This window comes from Pantherophis guttatus, chromosome 1 (genome assembly GCF_059756535.1).
Source record: "Pantherophis guttatus breed Tessera chromosome 1, ASM5975653v1, whole genome shotgun sequence".
NCBI lineage: Eukaryota > Metazoa > Chordata > Lepidosauria > Squamata > Colubridae > Pantherophis > Pantherophis guttatus.
In genome coordinates, this window is record NC_142063.1 from 294,594,481 (window position 1) to 294,612,655 (window position 18,175).

General features: G+C 39.7%; 1 protein-coding gene across 2 annotated transcripts in view; it reads right to left on the minus strand.

Moving 5' to 3' along the window:
• Window positions 1-1,210: 1,210 nt before the first annotated feature.
• CNIH3 (cornichon family AMPA receptor auxiliary protein 3) overlaps window positions 1,211-18,175 on the minus strand; it is a 70,671-nt gene continuing 53,706 nt past the window's right edge. For both annotated transcript variants that reach the window (XM_034427917.3, XM_034427918.3), the window contains 3 exons: window positions 11,910-12,022; window positions 10,604-10,747; window positions 1,211-8,493 (listed from right to left, as the gene is read on the minus strand). In XM_034427917.3, the coding sequence (XP_034283808.1) occupies window positions 8,466-8,493; window positions 10,604-10,747; window positions 11,910-12,022 (285 nt within the window). In that variant the 3' untranslated portion in view covers window positions 1,211-8,465. The remainder of the gene's footprint in view (window positions 8,494-10,603; window positions 10,748-11,909; window positions 12,023-18,175) is intronic.

Here is an 18,175-nt window from a genome sequence, read left to right on the forward strand (position 1 = left end):
AACTGCCAAGTGGCAAAAATTGCCAGTTCAAAATGGATAATTACATGTCTCGAATACAACTCTTGCATATCCAAAACAATAGGGTTGGTTGAACAAATTGGATTTCTACTTTTTTATCTCTAATAAAATTTTCTCATCCAAGCTGAAGTTGAGCCCTGGTGTCTTCATTCATGCATGCATGCATGCAGCAGTATGGGAATGGTTGGTTAGTCAGCATTTACTTCCCAGTTATATCATCATCATCATCATCATCATCATCATCATCATCATCATCTTTATATGCCGGCAGACTCCCATTGGCTCGGGGCAATTTTCTTTACTTTGCAGTTTAACCTAGAGTCCTGCTATTTCTTTAAGGTCTCCAACCCAAGTTCTAACCAGATTCAGCCCTGCTTAAGTTAACTAGTATTGTCATTTGTTGAGATTGGGGTAAGAAAGGGCACATGGAGAGGGTAAAATGCACCTCCTTTCTCCTTTTTGATGAACACTTTCATTGTATTCGGGGTCTTTAAAAAAGCTGTGTGTAAAAATAAATCCAAGATGAACAAGGGAGATTTGTAACAATTGCTTCAATTTATGCCTCAAATAGCAACAAAATAAAGTTCTGCAAAACATTTTCAATCACTTCTTCAAATTGCAGAGGAATATTACATTTTTGTAGACGTTTTTCCTCTCCAAACATAGATAAATCTGCTTTATATAAAAGTGTAAATTAGATAAGATATAAATTAGATAAATAGATACATAAATTCTCTCAAAATATGTCCTTAACATCTCTTTTCAAAGCATGGTGATAAAAGTACTCCTGCAGAGAAAGAATATACATAATAAAATTCAGTCCATAAAACTTGCTCTAAAACTTACCAGTCTTACAGATGCAGATGCAGAAGTTGCAATCCAATAACTGGAAGATTAAACTCCAGACTAAAGGAGGTTGTGTTGCTGATAGCTTAATAAATTTTGTTTAACTACAGTATGGGACACCAGACAAGCACTTATGAGACAGAATTGTTTATATCTCTGGCATCAAAAAGAAAGGTATGCAAAAACAAAAACAATGTTAGTGAATGAACTGAAGCAATTAGAATTAAAGCCCAAGAATATTTAGTTTGAGGCTTAGAACAAAGTTTTTTAAAGTAAAAGAGCTACAAGATGTTTTTGTTCAACCAAAATATTAGGGAAAAATCAAGAAGTCAGATAAATAGCTAGCTTATAGTGTAAAGAACAAATAAATATTATTTTTATTTGGGATAGAACTAAGAATATCTTCACAATGACAGATGTGATGGATCAATTTGTTAACTATCACTCAAGATTATATAGTAAACAGACACCTCATCCAAGAAAGACAGAAGAGTATTTGAACAGAATACATACAAAATTTGTAGAGCAGCGAAAGAAGGTTCTCCAAAAGCTCATAGCAGAAGAGGAAACAAGGTGTAGATGGTTGTAGATCAATGTAGATATGGGTGCTCCATCACTTAAGGCTTTCAGAAAGAGACAGCCATTTGTCTGAAATGGTATAGGGTCTCCTGCTTTAGCAGGCAGTTGGACTAGAACACCTCCAACTACCTTCCAACTCTATTATTCTATGTTCTGTGGTTGCTTCCAATCTTGTGACAAAGAGGTATATCACAACTAATGGAACACCATATGGTTATATGCAGAGGTGGGTTTCAGCAAGTTCTGACCAGTTCTGGAGAACTGGTAGCGGAAATTTTGAGTAGTTTGGAGAACTGGTAAATACCAACTCTGGCTGGCCCCAGCCCCATCTATTCAATGCCTCCCAAGTCCCAGATGATCGGGAGGAAATGGATTTTGCAGTAATCTTCCCCTGGAGTGGGGAGGGAATAGAGATTTTTATAGTATCCTTCCCCTTCCCCTCCCACCAAGCCACACCCACCAAGCCATGCCACGCCCACCAAACCACACCCACAGAACTGGTAGTAAAAAAATTTGAAACCCACCACTGGTTATATGCATTAATTGTTCATTAATTGTGTCCAATTATCAATAGAAGATCCTTCAAAGTTTGTTCAACACAAACACATAGTAGATCTGACCATAAGGACATAAGCATTCACATGCAAAGAAATGGAGATTCAAAACAGCTTTCTCTTGCCTCTATTTAAGCACAAAGATAGGAAGCAGAAGATGCCTCAATGGGACAATCATACTTGGATCACATCTTATTTGTGTCCATTCATCACTATGTCTCCCCATTCTTAAAACAAGACCAATATTACAAATTAAAGGAAGACATTTTTCAAATATAATTGAAATATTGGACTATTTGGGCACACAAGTTAATCTAGGTTGAAGTTTGCACAATACAATACAGTAAGACACCTTTTAACTGAGTACTTTACTTTTAAACAAAGCACAAATTATTCTAACTGCATTCAACAAAATTATTACAGATAGCTCAAACCTTACAAAAAATGCAAAGATTTATTTTAATAAATCATAGAATTATACAGATTCCAACTTTGAATTTCAGCAGTGTTACAGACAAGCATTTGACAATATAACAATATTGTCATTGTTATAGTCTGCTAAAAATATTTACTGTTTTAATTTATTTTACCAAACACCCATTAACCTTATGTACCTTACTGAACATATGCACTGAAAGCGTGAAGTTTAATATTATCCAGTTCTAGAAAAATTAATTTATAGCAATTTATATAAATATTCCAAATCCATAGTTAAGTAATACTTTTATAGCATACAAGGAAGATAATACAAGATGATGTGCAAGCTATTCAGCCTCCAGAATTTTTCATCAGAAAAAAATGCAAGATAGGTACAATTTCCCCCAAAATAAGACCTATCCTGAAAATAAGACCTAGCATGTTTTTACATGTGCATCTAAGCCCTACCCCCCAAAATAAGTCCTACTTAAGAGCCTGCACAGCCACCCGCCCAACCATTCTGTCTGGTTGCTCTTGGTTTCATGGCCACGAGGTGAAGTGGGGTGATGGAACTGTCCCATGTGCCCTGCACTGGCTTATCGGACCACCCCAACGATGCCCTTGAAGTGATGTCCCGGTGCCTGGAGGCTGTGCGGATCTGGATGGGGAGGAACAGGCTCAGGTTCAACCCATCCAAGACCGAGTGGCTGTGGTTTCCGATGTCCCGATATAGTCAGTTGGCACCATCACTGACTATTAGGGGCGAATCGTTGACCCCCACGGAGAGGGCTCGCAACTTGGGCGTCCTTCTGGATTCACGGCTGTCTTTAGAAGAGCATTTGACGGCCGTGACCGGGAGGATTTTTCATCAGGTTCGCCTGATTCGCCAGTTGCGTCCATTTCTGGATCGGGACTCCTTACTCATGGTCACTCATGCCCTTGTCACTTCCCGCCTGGACTATTGCAATGCTCTCTACATGGGGCTCCCCTTGAGGAGCACCTGAAGGCTCCAACTGGCGCAGAGTGCGGCCGCGCGGGTGGTTATGGGAGCGACATGGCGTTCCCATGTAACACCTCTCCTGCGCGAGCTGCACTGGCTCCTGGTGGTCTTCCGGGTGCGCTTCAAGGTTTTGGTTACCACCTTTAGGTAACCAAAGGTGGCTTAGGACCTGGTTATCTACGGGACCGCCTGCTGCCACCAATAGCCTCCCACCGGCCGGTGCGCTCTCATAGAGAGGGGCTCCTCCGGGTGCCGTCAGCCAAACAATGTCGACTGGCAGCCCCCAGGGGGAGGGCCTTCTCTGTGGGGGTACCTACTATCTGGAATGAGCTCCCCCCGGAGATACGGAGGATCCCGGATCTGCGCACCTTCCGCTGCGCTCTTAAGACCTTTTTATTCCATCAGGCTGGCCTGGCCTAATCTTTTCCCTTTTTCCCTTTTTAAAATGTAAATTTTAATCTGTTTTAAATTATTGGGGTGTTTTAAATTTGTCTAGGGCCAAACTGTTTAATTCAGTTTTACTTTGCTTTTAAATTTTGTATTTATGTGTTTTATCTTGTGGCTGTTCACCGCCCTGAGTCCTTCGGGAGTAGGGCAGTATATAAATCAAATAAAATGAAAAAATGAAAATGAAAAATACCTCAGGTCCCCTGCAGCCAGGCAATCTATGCCCCAGCACCTGCCTCGCAGTGGCAGCACCAGCAGCCATGTGCAGCAGGAGCCCACATGGCCACCGGCCCACTTCTTCTGTTTGCTCCCAGCCGCAATAGAGCAGGAGCCCAAGCTGCATGCTGGTACCATGGCCACAAGGTCATGAGCTGTCCAAGCTGTGAGGGCCTTGAGGCCGCATGGGGCAGCTTCATCCCCCCATCTCACGGCGGAGGCACTAGCATACCGTGCGGCTAGACAATAACTCATATATCTGGGAATATGAACCAATGAATATAATAGAGCTAATTTCTGAGTTAGCATGCTTTATGCCTTTTCACAGGTGAAACATAAAACATACACGCTTACAAAAAATTTAGAATTTGTTGTTTTATAAAGATTCATTAGGCTTAGGTGTAATAAACAACTACACCACGTCCCCGAGGATGTGGACAGGATACTGGGGCGGCTGAACGCGACCACATGTTTATTGGACCCGTGTCCCTCCTGGTTGGTGCTGGCCTCCTGGGAGGTTATGTGAGGCTGGCTCCAGGGGATTATCAACGCTTCCTTGAGTGAGGGTGTCTTGCCATCCACCTTGAAAGAGGCGGTGGTGAGGCCCTCCTCAAGAAGCCTGCTCTGAATCCGGCTGTTTTGGCTAACTATCGTCTGGTCTCCAACCTTCCCTTTCTGGCGAAGGTTGTTGAGAGTGTGGTGGTGCGACAGCTTCCTGGGTACCTGGATGAAGCTGTCTATCTGGATCCGCTCCAGTCCGGCTTCAGGCCTGGGCACAGCACGGAAACGGCATTGGTCGCGTTGGTGGATGATCTCTGGAGGGCTCGGGACAGAGGTTGCTCCTCTATCCTGATCCTGTTAGATCTCTCAGTGGCTTTTGATACCATCGACCATGGTATCCTGTTGTGCCGGTTGGAGGGGTTGGGAGTGGGGGGCACCGTTTTGCGGTCGTTCTCCTCCTATCTCTCCGACCAGTCGCAGTCAGTGTTGGCAGGGGGGCAGAGGTCGACCCTGAAGCGCCTTGCTTGTGGGGTGCTGCAGGGGTCGGTCCTCTCGCCCCTTCTGTTCAACATTTATGTGAAGCTGCTGGGCAAGATCATCCGTGGCTTTGGGGTGGAGTTCCATCAGTACGCTGATGATAGTCAGCTGTACATCTCCACCCCAGGCCATCCCAACGATGCCCTTGAAGTGATGTCCCGGTGCCTGGAGGCTGTGTGGACCTGGATGGGGAGTAACAGGCTTTGACTCAACCCTTCCAAGACCGAGTGGCTGTGGCTTCCAGCGTCCCAATATAGCCAGCTGGTGCCATCGCTGGCTATTGGGGGGTGAGTTATTGGCCCCCACGGATAGGGCTCGCAACTTGGGTGTCCTCCTGGATGCACGGCTGTCTTTAGAAGAGCATTTGACGGCCGTGGAGGGGGGCTTTTTATCAGGTCTGCCTGATTCGCCAGTTGCGTCCCTTTCTAGATCGGGACTCCCTACGCACAGTCACTCAGGCACTCATCACTTCCCGCCTGGACTACTGCAAAGCTCTCTACATGGGGCTCCCCTTGAGGAGCACCTGGAGGCTCCAACTGGTGCAGAATGCGGCCCCACGGGGGATTATGGGAGCGAGGGGCTGCTCCCATGTGACACCTCTCCTGCGTGAGCTGCATTGGCTTCCAGTGGTCTTCCGGGTGCGCTTCAAGGTGTTGGTCACCACCTTTAAAGCGCTCCATGGCATGGGACCTGGGTATTTGCGGGACCGCCTTCTGCCGCCGATAGCCTCCCACTGACCAGTGCGCTCCCACAGAGAGGGACTCCTCAGGGTGCCGTCAGCCAGGCAATGTCAGCTGGTGACCCCCAGGGGGAGGGCCTTCTCTGTGGCAGCTCCTGCCCTCTGGAATGATTTGCCCCCGGAGATACAAAGGATATCGGATCTCCGGGTTTTTCGCCGTGCCCTAAAAACTTTTCTTTTCCATCAAGCAGGGCTGGCGTGAACCCCCCCACCCTTTTTAGTTTTTAGCTTTTTAAATTGTCAAAGGGGTTTTAGTTTTCAATGTTTTAAATTTTTGGGTCACAGTTATTTAATTCTTTTAATAATTTTAAATTTTGCATTGATATGTGTTTTAGTTCTGGCTGTGCTCCGCCCTGAGTCCACTTGGAGAAGGGCGGGATATAAATTGAATAAAATAAAATAAATAAATAAAATTCACAATTAGATAGACACTGCAAGCCCAGGTATAAAATTGTGAGCTGAATAAATGTGTTCACTTTCCACCTTTAAACTGGTTCTTTGAAGATATAAACAAAGGATTATATGACTGTGCAGTCAAGGTTCAGTTTGTTCAAATTGAGCTGCTTTTAATGGTATTGTTTTATACAAATAATAATGGTATGCAATATCATATAATGGTATTGTGTTTTACACAGGCATATATTTACACATGGCTTAGGTCCGGGGTATTTGCAGGACCATCTCCTACCCGCCTCCCACCATCCTATCCGCTCACACAGGGCTGCCCTCCTCAGGGTACCATCGACCAGACAATGTCGGCTGGCGATGTCCAGGGGTAGAGCATTCTCTGTGGGCGCTCCTGTCCTCTGGAATGAGTTACCCACCAAGCTCCAGTCGGCCCCTGATCTCCGTTCCTTCTGTCGAGGCCTAAAGACTTGGCTGTTTCAACAAATGGGCTGATTCTTGGGTTTTATTACTTATTTGTCCCTGTTTTAATTGGTTTTTAATTAGGATTTTCCTTTATTATTGTATGTTTTTTAACTTGTGTTCGCTGCCCTGAGTCCTTTGGGAAAAGGGCGGCATATAAATATTTGTAAATAAATAAATAAATAAATAAGTGTAATATATGTTATCTTATATTTCGTTCCATAATTTCTTTCTACATTTGTTTGTACTTTAGCAAAATTGTATTTTAGTCTTTGTTTTTATTATAGTTACTATTGTTTGTGAGCTGCTTGTGGTTATGTTGCATACAATTGGCAGGTACATAGATATTTAAATAAATAAATAAATAAATATTTTTTAAAAACATACGTGTTGCACTACCAGTTTCTCCTTCTTTCTAGGAAGTCATGTTTTCAGTTTGCAGCTGGCACATTGATGGGAAAAAACAGAGGCTGAAGGAATAAGCTGTTCCACTCTGTTCAACATAAAATATCAATTAATGCAAATGTGTCACACCTGCTGAGATTTTAGGCTATTATACTATTTATCTTTTCTCTCTTCAAAATTCATAAGCTATGGCAGTTCTTTGCATAGGGAGAACTCTTAGTTGTATTAATTCAGAAGAAAATTTCACTGGTTTTATCCACAACCAATGTTTGGGAATGTAGCGTTAAATATATCAGCACAGATCTTTACTGTCTTTGTGAGCATATCTCAAAACAAAATTTGAAAGATACTACACAAAATGAAAAACAATCAGCATTTTGTTCTACAACATCTACCATGTTGTAGGTCTACTGGATACATAGGAAGGGAGGGAGGGAGGGAGGGAGGAAGGAAGGAAGGAGGGAAGGCTGTTGATTTAATTCAACTGAAACAATTACTTTGATAAGACAGAGCTCCAGACAAAAGTAAATTGGACCTTTTAATATGTACTGCAGGGTGTAAAACATTGTTGAGGCATTCATTACATTACTAGGACATGTTTTTCCTCCAGTAAGAGGAATGCAATATTATAGAATGCTTGACATAATTGTATAATTATATATAACATAATATTATTTTACCACACTACCTACCCTAATTCAGCATAGTTGGAACATTAGCATCAACCACGAAGAATAACTGAGTGCAGTTTGAATGTATTTTGGCCCTGTTTTCTCCCAAGATATGTTTTCTTCAGTCACCGAAATCACAAAAAGCCAAATGTTTCTCAACTTTTCTCTAGCATATGATTGAATGCAGAATATTGCACACATCTATTATCTGCATCTACTTGACCGCAGGTCCAGAGGATAGTTGCCTTGCTTTCAAGTCCCTCTGGGAAAAAAGGCTATAGAAACAATCTTGTTGGTGGCAGAACCTGCACTCTGAAGACAAATTAACATAATAAAAGTCATACTCCATCACATGCAGATGAAACTGTCTACTTCACACATTATAAATATCTAGTTTGTTTTATCCAAGGATATAAAAAAAATGCAAGTTTTAAAACAAAGGGAGGAAAGAAGAAAATGAGGTTGCTCAGCCATCCATCACTTGATTTTTTTCCACTTGTGCTGTCACCTGTTATTCTTATAGGGCTTTATCTCTCGCTTTTTTATATCCTGTACGGTTCCTGGATTTAAAGTTTCCATTTCTTTGCTGCGTTTTAGTATTAGGCATCATTGTAGGGTGGATCTTTATACGGTCACCTTTGTTTTCAGTCTTTTACATAATCTTTGAATTAGGAAGTCACTAAAGCGTAGATCATGCTGAACATAAACAGAAAAAAAGAATATGAAAAGATTCCTTGAAAGATGCATATCTCTGATATTTTTATAAATTATTTTATACCATGAAATTCTTTACTTGGGGAGTATGCTACCATTTTATCTCTACAGGCTATATTTAAATTACAATGGACTCAACACTGCTAACAAGAAAATATGCAATACATTTTTCTTTACAATGTCCGTTTTCTTCACAAATCTGACACTAAGTCACTGCATTCCTTATGCAATAGCTCTGAAAGATTATCTCTGGAATTTTTGTCATCTCTGAATTTTTATCTCTCTGATATATTTGCTTCTTTATTTTATTCTCTTTTTTTTCCTCTGGGACAGAAGGAACAATAATTAGTGAGAATTTTAAAAGAGCTGCAATGTAATTTTTTGAAATATAATTATACTGTGGCGTCCATTAAAAATGCCCTTAATTATAAAACACTGCTTTGTAGAACAATTCCAAATGAAATTCACTCAATGTTACAGTAGTAGTTAAATGAGATAGGACTATTTCTACATATGGTGATTTGTTTTTATATTGTAGATGGCATCTAATTGTGAATTTACTTCTTCCATGGAGCTCAGGGCTGCATGCATAAATTTATAAGATCATATTCCATTGTGAAATTGTCCATATTCACTTAATTTCAGCAAGGTTTTTGTATGTGTAATATACACTTATCTAGAACATGAGAGATAAGTGGTCTAGATTTTAAAAGAAAAGGGTAAGCAAAAACTATTTCTGACCGTAACACATGTAACTTTTTTTTAATTGCCTTTTTTGAATGATGTATAAATGTGATTTATATAAGGAAACAAAAAGATCAGAACAGAGCAACTCCCCAACAACCAACATCCAGATAAACAGAGATTAATACCAGACAAACAATCAGGACAAGAACAGTGCCCTAATCAAAGAACTATCAAGAAGAAAGCCAACACTACTAGGGCAAGCTATTGCAAATAAAGAGGGAGCAAACCCCATACTCACTAGCAATGATGATGTTACCTAGTCAGGTAATAAAACATCTGGCAAGGAAACAACTAAGCTCAGAGAATATCAAGCACCTCACAGTTTAACCCTGAGCTACATTTGTTCTCTTCTATTGTTCATAAGATATGAGGAATCATCGGAGGAAATTTCTGTGAACGGTGATCCTTGATTTAGTTAGTATGATTTTGTGCTATCAGATTGAACAATAAGCAGCTATGTCTGAGTGAATGGTCGTCTAGTTTATAGTTTATGCCAAATGCCCTCCCAAATGCAGGACAGACAGTAATGTAATTTATTTTGTTCTTTCTCCATTTATTACTGCTAATAAACAATTTGCATAGGTAAATTAATGATGACCAATTACTTAATGTATACGAAGTATTTATTGTATGATTCCCATAAGTTATGTTGTTTTATCCACAATCTGGAATCATGCTCTCAAAAAACAGCCCATATGTAAATATAAAGCATTATAAAATTAATATTGGCATATATACCAAATAATGCTCTTACAATGAGATTGCACATCACTTAAGTAGAGCAGCATTAATGGATAGCCTTAGTAGTAAAACTGCCTTCTTAGAAATACAATGCTAGTTTTTACAGTGCATTTTACAGAATCTGTTTTATTGGCTGAAGAGATAAGAAATGTGCTTCATTTGGAGCAGTCTGCTGCTTCACATACAGAAATTCACTAAATAGTTTGTGAACAAATATTGATGCCTGGTGCTAGAAAAATAAAACTATCACTCTGATGTACAACATTATAAAGTTAAAAACAGCATTCCCAAATCCTTCTGGTAAAAAGTCATCCATAAAACTAGTAGTTTTTTCCCAAGTCCCATATTTGTAAATTAATAATTACTTTTATTTATGGCAAAAAGACCTGAATATATGATATAAATTATGATATTTTGAGTGATCCAGTTAGTTTTCTTACAAACCTAATGGTTAACGTTTGGGTAATGTTAACAACCTGATGGCTCTTGAATTAGTAGAAGCTGTTCCCTTCAACAGATAGGATGACAATGCAGCACATAGAGAGGAAAGAAAGATTTCTAAATGTTAGCAATTGCCTTTTAGAAGAAATGAGGCCATACTTACCAGTACAAATAGTAGAAGAATGAGAGGAGATAGAAAGCTAGCTTACACCAGGCTTCCCTTTGACAATAACGCAAAGTATCTGCATTCATAACTGCAGGTGGATCATAGGCTAGCTCTGTGCTGTCTGCTGGACAATGGAAATACCTGAAAGAGAACACAAGAAAATCTTCAAGATTCTCACTAAAATTATATCAAGCCACAAGAAGGTCTTTAATCATGTGTTCTGTTCCCAAAGTGATTCATTGTCCTCTCACTATTTCATTCTTGTCACAACGTCATAGACCTCTATGCAATTAGGCTAAAGTACAGGTAAGAATCTTCTCTATTTGTGCAAAGCTCTTTACAAAATTAAGAAAACTCTCTTCTCATCAAAACTCTCACCACAAGAGCAGGCTCTATGCTATAAAAAAATTAACTCTCTATGGGAAAGGCTGTGAGGCACAATGAGGGATAAGAATAAGGTCTCTTGCATGTTATAGAGCAGGGGTGGGCAAATGTGGCCCTTTTACAACCTGTGGACTTCAACTCCCAGAATTCCTGAGACAGCTTGGCTATCTCAGGAATTCTGGGAGTTGAAGTCCACAGGTTGTAAAAGGGCCACATTTGCCCACCCCTGTTATAGAGTGTGCCTTTTTCTTTCTCTTCATACATAGATGAAGGAGCATTAGAGTAGAATTATGAAGTTGCGTTATAATTATTTTACTTGTGACTCAATTTTGATTCCTGACAATAATATAAACAACTCCATGCAGTTTTCTTGGAAACATTTTTGAAAGCAGTTTGCCATTGCATCATTCCTACAGCTGAGAAAGATTAACTCAAAGTCACCTAGCTAGCTTCCATGTCTAAGGCAAGAGTAGAACTAATTTTCTCCATACCTAGTCCAGTACCTTGATAACAAAAACAAAATGGCTCTTTTGTTTTATGATATGTTAAACATATCAAAAAACATAAACAAAAGACAGTATCTTTTCGCCACTCCTGGTATCTTTAACATATAACATGGACTTTATCACCAAGTCATGAGACCTTGCATCAGTCACTACATCAGAAGACAATGCTTTACATGCTGGATGTACCCATGCCCTTGATATCCCCATGTCAGGTGGCAAAATTAACACATACAATCTTACACTTCACAGCAGATACAATTTTCTCTTCATAACATTATCTCCATGTAAGGAAGGATATTTATTTATTACATTTCTGCCGGTCTGGCAGCTAATCACAACACAAGAACCTCTGCCAGGGAGCTAGAGGTGACAAATTTTTGAACACCAACGAATCAAAATAGAGTTAGATTTACCTCCAAAAATGATAGAAAAGCAGGGGAATATTCAAGCCCAGAGTTAACCATTCTTGAGCACACAGAAACATTATGCAGAAAAGGCTATGGATGGAATATTCTGGCAACACTAACTAAAGAGAAAGGAAACAAAGACATGGTTATAAGGTTAAAGATAAATTACATAAATAATTCTCCTTGCCAGAAGATCAGTCATAATTGCAAGTCTTTTAGTCTATTACAACAGTTTATCTATATAATTGAAGAGTCATTGTATAATATTGTGATTCTGAGCAACATAAATCCTGAATGCAAGCCACATTTCTCCTGCTCTTTGTAGGTCATCCTCAACTACAACCATTCGTTCAGCAATCATTCAAAGTTATGACAGCGCTGAATGAATGATGGTTACAACTGGCCATCCTGGTACTCCTGTATCACATTGGCAACTGGCTCATACCTATGACCGGTTGCATCACCCCGCAATCACATGATTGCCATTTGCAACCTTCCATGCCAGCTTCCCCTAAACTCAATGGGAAGTTGCCAGGAAAAGATGCAGGAGACTGGGGAAAGTATCCCCATCCACACATCCAAGCTCCTCTGTGCTTACACCAGCTGCTTGCACAGCTACATACCCTCCCCAAATCTTGCTATGCCTACCCACCACTTGTGCACCCCCACACACCCTTCCTGAGCCTCGCTGTCTTACTCTCTCACACGTTCTCCCTGAATTTTGCCATGCCTCCCTCTCTTCATGTTACTCCTTCCCCCCCCCCGGCAACAACAACCTCAAGCCTAGCTGCACTCACCCTGCACCACTCCAGTCACTTCTGCACCCCACATGCTCTCCCCCACCCAGCAGCAGTCATTTACTTGAATGCTAGCCTGCTTGTGAGCCACCTCTGACTTGCTACTTCCTGCTGGGTTCCCCAATGATTTTGGTTGTGAAAAGCTGGCAGGAATTGCAACGAGGTCCTCACCTAACAACCACTGCAATTCAGTTAATGACAGAAATTGAGACTGCAGTGACTCCCATTGCAAAGTCATGTAGTTGTATATAATAACCACATTGATTAGTGATGGAAATTTTGGTCCTGTTTGCCATTGTAACTATCTGTATTTAAGCCTGTATTAAGGTTACCTGTATTTCAGGACTACCTGTACTTAAGCCAGGGATTTTTTTCACTATTTAGAAAAACATTAAAAATGCATAATTTTTGCCTCAGTTTTATGTGGGAATGTAAGTAAGAATCTTACAATTTGTGATGGAAAAAAATGACATGACTGTCTGGAGGATGATCAACACTAACTCTTTCTTAGTAAAAATTAATCCTTTTTGAGCCAGAACTCATAAAGTTTATTATATCTGCACTGATAGATTCCAGTGAATTTGTTAAGTACATCAGTTATATATCTGGCCTATATCCAGAACAGATACGAGATGAGGAGCTAGTATCAAAACCTGAAGAATTTTGAATAGCTTAATTTTTGGCAATAGATGAGCAACAGTGAAGAGAAAATTGGTTGCAAGCATGATAAGCTGTACAGTATAGTGCTAGAGAGCCATAGCATCACCAAGTTAAAAGGGACTATTTAGACCACTGAGCCACCTCCTATTCAGAACAAGAACTCAAATTTAAGCATCACTGTTCAGCCTCTGCTTCACTGCATCCAGTAATAGGGAGCTAAGGGTCTCCTGTGACTCCCTACTCTCATACCTCTCTTTTTGCTGCTCAGCCAACTGTCCAACCTCAGCAGAGAAAGCATTCTGTTGAAGCCACAAGGTGGCTTTTGAGACAAAAATCCCCACCATTTCTTCACTCCTCAATTTTTCCATTAAGAAAGATAGAGCAAGGAATGCCTTTGGGAATCAACAATTTGAGGTTGCTGCTCGGGAAAGGTGCCCTTTCCTGAAGATATCCTTAGCCTGGTTTGTTTGGAGAGAGTCACTTGTTCTCTGATTCTGACTGCTCGCATGAATCTCAATTTTGCCTCCTAACTTATCCCATGATTCTGAAGTCCTCTCTTCTCTCTCAGTAACTGATTTTGTATCTCCTAGGCACTGCCAGTAGGTCCAGCCTGATCCCATATCTTGTTCATTTGAAATATGCTTCTATAGCTTGCTATATCTGCAGCATTTGTTTATGTTTGGGACAGAAGTGTTTACTGTGAAGAAAACCGGGTCATCTGCATAAACAGTGTGTGACTTCACTTGGCCCACCTGGCAGCACAGCATGTAGTAAGCTTTGCGATCTCTCAACAGGTGGCCTGCCAGCACTATGTTCTGTGAATCAGACACAAATGGAAGATTTTTTTTTTTAATTGTAAAATTTGAAGCTTTTTAATTCCAGGGGACCTACCAAAATCTGAATCTCAGCTCTGACTTAAATGCAATATTTTATGACATATCTATATATTAAACAGATCCTTGTAAACACATAGCAAGTAGGAAAAACGTATGTACATTACATAGACACATGACCTATGATAGTAAAAATATTTTTGGCCTTAAATCAAGTGGATTTCCATACCAAGCTTAAGAAGTCTACTGAAAAATTTATGAAAAGTTCCTGGTGTTCTTTCTTTTATCTGGTTAATTTCATTTATCAGATGCCTAACATTTTCTACAGGTCATAGAAAGATGTCAAAGAGGGAGAGGTGATATGGAGTTAACAGAAAAGCAAGCAAATCCAAGCACTAATTGTTATAAAGACATATAAAGGCTTGAAAGCCAGATGAAAAAGCTACTGAAGCCCACTTGGGGAAACCAGAAAGCAGGTGATCTTGCAGGTGATTATTTTACTTATTACATTTATATTTTACTTTCCCCCCAATTCTCAAAGCTGCATCCTGAACACTTTCTAATTTTATCCTTCCAATAATCAGGGAGAGATAATGACTGTGAACACACATTATGCAAAGCCAAAAACATACACATCTGAACAGCCACAAACTAGGCCCTCTTTGGTTAGAGTCCAACAATCTTACCAATATATCACATTGAGTACAATTCCCATAGTTCCAGAGATGCTCCATCTTAGATTGCAATTTGTTGCAAAGCTATACCAGCTTCATTTTTATTTCTTGCCTTTTCTTTCTGATATTTTGAACCACAATGAAAATTTCCTGAAAATTCAAAAGTTTGCCACGTCCCTTATAAATCTTTGATAAACCTAATGAAAGCATTACTGGTTCAGTTTGTAAACTTGAAGGCAAAGTTTATAAACTACGGACTGTATAATTCCAGGACTCTTCCCCAAAAGCATTAATAAAATTACCCTCCAGCACAGGGGTGGGTTCTAAATGGTTTTACTACCGGTTCTGTGGGCGTGGCTTATTTTGGGGGTGTGGGTTGGAGGTCATGTGACTAGGTGGGCGTGGCTAGCTGGTCAGAATCATTTCTGGAAGGTCCTCGCACTTACAACCAGTCCTCACACTTACGACCCGACTCATTTGTTTGCTTTTAACACTGATCAGCTGTAGGACGGCCCTCTGAAGCCCCGTGGCAAGAGTTTAAACAGTTTTTTTCCCTCAAGTCATCAGCTGGGACTCAGGAGGCAGCAATAGATTGGGGGTGGGACCAAATAAAAGGTAAGAATAACGTGGGAGGGCAGGGAGGGAGAACCGGTTTGGTGACGTCATATCGTCACCGCTACCGGCTCGGCGGAACCGGACCAAACCGGGAGGAACCCACCACTGCTCCAGCATTAATCTTGTCCTGTACACTGTAACTGGTTGTATGAAATGCTACACTTTGCAGTCCTAAGGCTTCCATATCTGGGCTGCAAAAATCAAGCATCAACTGGGTTCTTTCTGACTCTTTGCTGACACCATATAATTCTCTGGATTTTTACAATATGGTACTTGTAGTTACAAAAATTCAATCTACAATTTCCTTTTAAACTGATACAAATGGTGGTCCTTAGAATATTTTTTTAAAATATATATATATTTTAAAAAAATATGTCTCTGGAGTTTTTTGGCTTAGTTTTTAATTTCTTTTCATACCTAATTATATAATTTACCTAGCAAGCCCTTAAAATAAGCCTAATTTTTCAAATCTTGTTTTCTAGCTTTGCAACTAAATATGCTGGAATTAATGGTTGAAAGGAGATAGGGAAATCTCTCAAATGACCAATTGCTGCTTCATGTAATAATCGTATCAGGTATTTAGTACTGAAATGTTTTTTGGTTACAGTTCTATTCTGCCATTTTCTGAAAGCCTTCTATGAACTGCATTTTAAACAAAACATTATACTGTGGAAAGTGTACCCCAAAGAAGACAGTGCCAGGAACCCCTGAAACAGTGCAGAAAATAAAAACAGCCTTTTCCCTTAGCAGAGTAAAGACCCAGAAGCCAGTGCTCAGGAGATAATTGCAAGTTTGGGCAGACTGCCAAAAGCTATTACTAGAAATAACAAAGGAGATCCCGAAAATACTCAAAACCAGCTAAAAATAACTCACCAGAATTCCCTTTTTCCTGCCCCGTGACAGGATTAACCCCCAGGATAGGAAAAACAAAGGTCCTGGCCTGGGACAGGATTAACCAGTGGTGGGATTCAAGTAATTTAACAACCAGTTCTCTGCCCTAATGATTTCTTCCAACAACCAGTTTGCCAAACTGCTCACAAAGTTAACAACCTGTTCTCCCAAAGTGGTGCGAACTGGCTGAATCCCACCACTGGGATTAACTCATTATAGCAGGAAGGCAGGATCCAGGGCAATCACTTCAACCAAAGGCACACATAAAAACCCATCAAACTGTAGGAGCTTCAAAGGAAAATCAAGTATAAGAAGGCATGGGTTTACTTCCCCAATCTGCTTGCAAACCAGGAACGCTCGAGCTGTGTCACTTTTTGCTTCTTGCCTTCCTACATTAAAAGAATTCCGCTTTCTGGCAACTGGCTTCTTTATCTTCTCAGCATCTATGGTGTGTCCCAACTGGGAATGAACTCCAGAGTTTTTCTTTCAACAATACCAAAATACATTCCTGTCTTGCAATCATTTAGACATTGCTAAACAATTGGTGTAGTGTTTATATCAGATGTAGTGGCATCAAGCTAGAAACTAGAATTGAGTTCTAGTCCCACTTTAGGCAAAAAGATAGTGGGTGACCTTGGGCCAGTCATTTTCTTTTAGCCCTAAATCACTTCTGAAAAACCTTGTCAAGAAAACTTCAGGCAGTCTCTGAGAACTGGACATAACTGAATGGAACAAAAAAAAAACATTCTTAGTTTAAATTGCTTGAAAGTTAAGTGGCTTGTTCTGATAAATGTTTACCATTAAAACACTCTTTAATAATAATTCTTTATTATTTAATTCTTTAATATTTTCTTTTAAAATTAGTTATTAATTTAATAATTATTTAATAATGATTCTCTTCTATTGATACTTTTTAATAAATTTATGGTCATAATTCATTTTTCTTGCTGAAAAAGTGATAGTTATGCTATAAATCAATGCTGAAAAGCAATGTCCAATTGTTATAAATTTTGCCAATGCTTTGAGCTCATGAAACTATTCATTGATTTATGACCTGTAAAAACAGAACATACTGGAGATGCACTCACCAAAAAGAAAAATAGAAAGACAAAGTACAATGCTTTAATCATGGTGTCAGCCTAGAACTATTAATAACACTTACAGAGTAGTTTAGTTTGAGGTAGATAGACATCTAACCATTAAAGATCTGGATTTCCTTGTATTTTTGTGTTAACTTAATATTTTGACACTTTGGATGCACCTGACACCCATCTTTTTTTCAGTTTTGATGAACTAATCCCCCTAGAAAGCAAAATGTTCCTAAGCATTTATACATATAATAGGCACCTATATTTGATTTGAACTGGCTAGAAAACCAGAAGCAAATGGTTTTATTTAATACTGAAAACTGTAAGAAAACTAAGAGAAAAAGTTTATTCAGTCATGAGAAAGGAACATGAGATTTTTTTTAAAAAAAAAACCCTCCACCTCTGTTTAGTATTAAATGGGGAGAGAAAAACTCAAACAGACCTTCAAGATTCTCTTATTCTATTCTACAAAAATAAAGAACATTGCTGAAATTTCTGCCATGCCTGTTTCTTGAGTTTGCCTATCTTGAAGGACTGACACTAGCAAATACCAACACCATGCTACAGTATCTCAGCCTAGATGGTGAGGAGCATATATGTTATGTTTTCCTTGCAGGTTAAGCTTTTTCATTAAAGTTATTTTGAAGATTGATATGTGATTACGTTTACTTGTTGTACAAAGTTTATTAGACAAAAAGCAAAAACTTCCCTTCA